This window comes from Coregonus lavaretus, assembly GCF_964263955.1.
Source record: "Coregonus lavaretus genome assembly, chromosome: 21".
Taxonomy (NCBI): domain Eukaryota; kingdom Metazoa; phylum Chordata; class Actinopteri; order Salmoniformes; family Salmonidae; genus Coregonus; species Coregonus lavaretus.
In genome coordinates, this window is record NC_140008.1 from 39384459 (window position 1) to 39389704 (window position 5246).

General features: G+C 40.4%; 1 protein-coding gene across 1 annotated transcript; it reads left to right on the forward strand.

The window, feature by feature from the left end:
- The first annotated feature begins 1667 nt into the window (after window positions 1-1667).
- LOC311148842 (CCN family member 1-like) lies at window positions 1668-4656 on the forward strand. The gene is made up of 5 exons (XM_084185839.1): window positions 1668-1926; window positions 2199-2430; window positions 2826-3170; window positions 3300-3502; window positions 3625-4656. Exons 1-5 carry the CDS (start codon window positions 1879-1881, stop codon window positions 3925-3927), a joined length of 1131 nt encoding a protein of 376 aa, XP_084041965.1. The 5' UTR covers window positions 1668-1878; the 3' UTR covers window positions 3928-4656.
- The last annotated feature ends 590 nt before the right edge of the window (window positions 4657-5246 follow it).

Sequence of the window (5246 nt, forward strand, 5' to 3'; positions counted from 1 at the left end):
AAGCAAGTTAACCAAAGCATTACACCATCTAGTGTCTAAAACTGGAATTATGAAAATGTGGACAAATGCAAAGAAAAATAAAGCAAGCGCGCATCAAGATGCAGAATATTAAATATCAATCGGTACCCAAATAATGATTGTCAAGCGGTCGAATCAGATGGAAAGGTGACAACGGATGACGGATCAATTAAGATACTTCAATATATTTACACACTATGAACAAAGTGATAAAGCAAGAGTGTATACAAAACATTTTAAAACAAACAGATTAGTAAAGGTATAGTAAAACAGACAAACTCACCGGAGGGAGATTTTTCCGTGGTCTTGACAACCATTCTCCGTTAGTTATTTGTTCAGCGCTCTCAGAAGTCTAACGTATAAAGTTACTCAAAAAATATTTCCGTTCTTGGGTTTAATAGTTATGGTTATTACAAATAGGGGATTGTCATATCGTCCTTCGGTAAACAGTCTATTAACATTATTTTGGCAGGAAATAACCCAATTTTTCAAGCATTCTATAATGTTTGCTTTCTTGGTCAAATCGGTTTGCATTTACTTCTAATCTCTGAATTTCAAAATTCTATGAAATGTAAGTTATTTGAGACCCGAAGAATAGTAGGACTAGAAACCAGTTGTGTATTTTCTCCCCAAACTAACATCGTATGTGGAAAATTGGATCACTGTAGTAGATTATGTTTTCAAAACGTGATGGACAGATTGTGTGAAAAGTAAATTAACCCAAGGAGGAATGCTAAGGAATTTCCTGTATGAAGAACTTTAAAAACCCTTTAAACTGTCAGGAATGCTTTGTGGTTGGCTAGAGGAGGGGAGAAATATGTTAATAATGTAGGCTTCTGCCATACCAAATATGGCAATATTGTTACGTCTGAAGTCTGGTTCGCATCTGGAATAGTTTAGTTCTACGGGATAAAGGAGAGAGCGGGCCAAAAATAGAAGCCATAAACTTTATTTATCCCACTCTCAGACGCGCAAAGAAACTCTGAGACTTCTCTCTCCTAAACTGTGTCCAGTTACAGTAGCCTTAATTTAGCATAGCGGGAATAATGTAGCCTATTGATACATGGACTGACATAATTATTCTCATCATAAACGTATGAGGTGAAGCACTAACTGCATTACAATATATTTCAATAACCTTGGCAACTGTTGCACAAATGACTGCAAAAGAGGTTGTAAAATAATTAAAATATAAAAATATAAACAATCTATAACATGTAATAAAACACATACATCAAAAGGAAGAAAAATAAATGAAAACAACAATGTTACATTATCATTATTATATTTTGTATAATATAGCAGTCAAACGAATGGAAACAAACAAACCAAACTGCTTTAAAAAAAAGTTTCATGTGTACCCTAACCCTACCGCCCATAACATAAAAGCTGTGAGAAAACCAATAAAGTAAATAAAAAAGGAAGAAAGAAAGGAGGATAGTATAGAAGGGAAACAACGAGGGGAAAATATGTTCAGTTCTAGGGGAAAATTAAATTCAGAAAAAAAAGTTAGACAGGGTGGTGCTTAGCTTGGATGGAAAACGCGCCAAGAAACATTCCTGGCATAGTTTTGGAACAGTTCAGCAGTCAGCCAACAACGACGTCAGCTTTCACTACAGTATAAAGGACGGGAGGTACTTAGCTTCAGCAGACTGCAACTTGCAACCAGAGCTAGAGCAACTCCTAAGCCTCTAACTAAAGATACTAGAAAATAAAAACCAAACCGCTACAGACGGGACGAGTGACTGCTACACTTAGGATAAAAAGACACTTGCTAAGACTTAAAGCAATATATCGAAACGGGAATTGCAAAAGAAAACACATCTTCTTCTTGAATACGAACAAGAGAAAAAGGCAAATATGTTCATTTGCTCAATCATCGTGATGTTTATTGGAACCTTCAACGTGGTAAGTAATTTTTCTATCAAATATTTCAGTTTAAAGTTTCTTGTCTATAGTTTTAAATAATTAGATCTTATACTGAATTGATACTTTATTGTCTGGGAAATACAACATCGTAGAACACTGGTTTGTAAACCTCTTGCCTCTTACTAAATCATAACCGCATTGTTTGAACAACGGACTAAAGAAGCTATGTAAATAGAACCTAAACATGTGGCTCTTTTAAGATGTTGGTTACAAAGAGTATATATCATTAACGTGCTCGGTTATCCACACAGGTTCTTTCCTCCTCCTCCTCCTCCTCCTCCTGCCCCTCGGTATGCGAGTGCCCGACAGAGCTTCCCAGGTGCGCGCCTGGTGTGAGCCTCGTAGTGGATGGCTGCGGGTGCTGCAAGGTCTGCGCGAGACAACTCAACGAGGACTGCAGTCGGACCGAGCCTTGCGACCACACCAAAGGGCTGGAGTGCAATTTTGGGGCCAGCTTCGGAGCTATGCGTGGCATCTGCCGTGGTAGGTGTCTCATTCCAATCCTACTATGCTGTAAACTGATTTTAGGTCTGAATAATGTTTGTTTGAAAGTTTGTAACCTTGTTAAAGCAATATGGTTGAGTTAAGATGAACTAGTGAGAGAAAAAGAGGACCATGTGATTTCAACTCTAAGGAATGTAACTCAGCACCTCAGTCTAAACTCAGAAGTACAAACATCCTGCTCTGGTAGAAAGTGATCCCCCCCTCAGTGGCTCCTCTCCTTAGGCAGCCCTAGCCAAGAACCTTCTGAGGAATTTTTACAGTTAAACCAAGCCTCCCTCAACCAGCATCAGCCAGCATGTGATCTGTGATGTCTATAGCAGACACTAGCCTTCTGAACAGCGGAATAACAGCCATTTCCCCTCTCTTCTCCTCAGCTAAGTCAGAGGGCAGACCCTGTGAATACAACAGCAGGATTTACCAGAACGGAGAGAGCTTCCAGCCTAACTGCAAGCACCAGTGCACATGCATCGATGGGGCTGTGGGCTGCGTCCCCCTGTGCCCTCAGGAGCTCTCCCTGCCCAACCTGGGTTGTGCCAACCCAAGGCTGGTCAAGGTGGCAGGCCAGTGCTGTGAGGAGTGGGTGTGTGATGACGGCAAGGACACTGACATCATTGGGAAGCTGTTTGGCAAAGACAGCATTACTGACGAGTCAGAGAGCGACCTCACCAACAGGAACGAGCTCATCGCCTTCGTCAAGGGAGGACTCAAGTCTCTACCTGGTAAGCAGCCTCTTTCTAGCAGCAGCCATTTTTTATTTCAACATTCAACAATGACATTTTACATTGCCTCAAATGTTGAAGCCCATACCTGAACAGTTTCTAATGTTTGTTTGACCTTTCTCCTTACAGCTTTCAGAGTCCAGCCTGAGAGCCACATGTTTGAAAGCCAGAAATGTATTGTCCAGACCACTACTTGGTCCCAGTGCTCCAAGACCTGTGGCACAGGAATCTCCACCAGAGTCACCAACAACAACAATGAGTGCAAGCTGGTCAAAGAGACTCGCATCTGTGAAGTGCGACCATGCACCCAGTCTCCTTACTCCAGTCTTAAGGTAAGCTCAAGCCACCAAGACTATACTATACTGAAAAATGGCATATTATTCAACAAAACCAACTCAGCCTGTTTATGGAACCTCTTGACTGACTGTTTCTCTCCCATTGTTCCCCCTAACAGAAGGGAAAGAAGTGCAGCAGAACCAAGAAGTCTACCCAAGCTCAGAAGTTCACCTATGCCGGCTGCTCCAGCCTGAAGAAGTACAGATCCAAGTACTGTGGATCCTGTGTGGACGGCCGCTGCTGCAGCCCCCAGCAGACCCGCACCATCCGGATCAAGTTCCGCTGCGAGGATGGAGAGACCTTCAACAAGAACGTCATGATGATCGAGTCCTGCAAGTGCACCTTCAACTGTTCTAATGCCAACGAAGCCTCCTACCCCTTCTACAGACTCTTCAACGACATCCACAAGTTCAGAGACTAAATCAAATCTGATTGGGCTCAGAACCGACCCCTGAGAGATCCCAAAACAACAACATTGACAGACCAATGGCAGTCCATCTAAACGCACGGGTCCAACTTAACCGGCCAATGAACTATCAACTTCCTGTTGTAACTAGATTCCCAAGGAATTATGGGCTTACATCATGAGGACTTTATGAAGTGCACTGTCTGCTGTGACTGAATCAGCATTCTCAATTAAGATTAGCTTCATACTACTGGAGCATCATAGTAGCTTCGTTATGGAGCAAAATGTAAATTAACATGTGTAAATGACAATGTTTGTATGTTGAAATCAATTCGCTGTGTATATTTTCGACCGAGACATACCAACTAGGCATGACCCCAAAAAACCTTTGACTTGTGTGTATATATATGTTGTGTGGATATGCACATACGTAACTTAATTTAGTATACCATGATCCTGTAACCCAAGGAACCAAGACACCATGTTACTGTGGTTCCATTCCTTCCTGACGTGGGCATATATGTTCATGTTTTGTGGCAGCTATCGAACTTCCCAACGTTATCAAGAAAGACAAAGTGAAACGTCAAATAAATGAATGAATGTTTTTTATTATTGTTATTAATATTATTTATCAAAAAATGTAGTTACTTTATTTGGATATTATGTGTCATACTGGAATAAATTGTACAAATGATTTAATTTTATATGTTAAAAAATAAAACAGATTTATTTATGAAATGTAAACACCATCTTTGTTTCCTTCTTTGATCAAACTGAAGATGGGTGACCAACAACTATCAGGTTACTGAGCTGAACATCTTCACTGGGATTAATAAACAACAGCACATAAAGTACATACATGTAGGATCGTATAATACAGAGAGAGGGAGGTCAAACAAAGTCACCATTTACAATGGTGGAACTCCAGTAGTAGATACCATGGACAGTCTCATATATATAGTGACTCCAACAGAGCGATCGTTCTGGGCTGATCGGTTCTTATATAACAGAGTTCTGCAGACTGTTTCTGGGTTTTGTGCATTGGAATGTCATTGTAGAGCTCTGTAAGCCAAGGTAGCTTGCATTCACCAGATCAGGCTAAACCACGCACTTGACTAATTCGAACAAAAAAAGTAAATCCCAGCATAGCAATGAGCACGGAGCTATGCCAAGAATCTTAAGTGTCAGTAGTACTGATGAGCTTCGATTAGAAGTAGAAATGCAAAGGAGACTATGTGACTATGAATGTATTTTACATATAGTATACTATACAATAAATAATGTACCCTCTTAGAATACACTCTTAATCTTAATGACAATAACAGATATACACA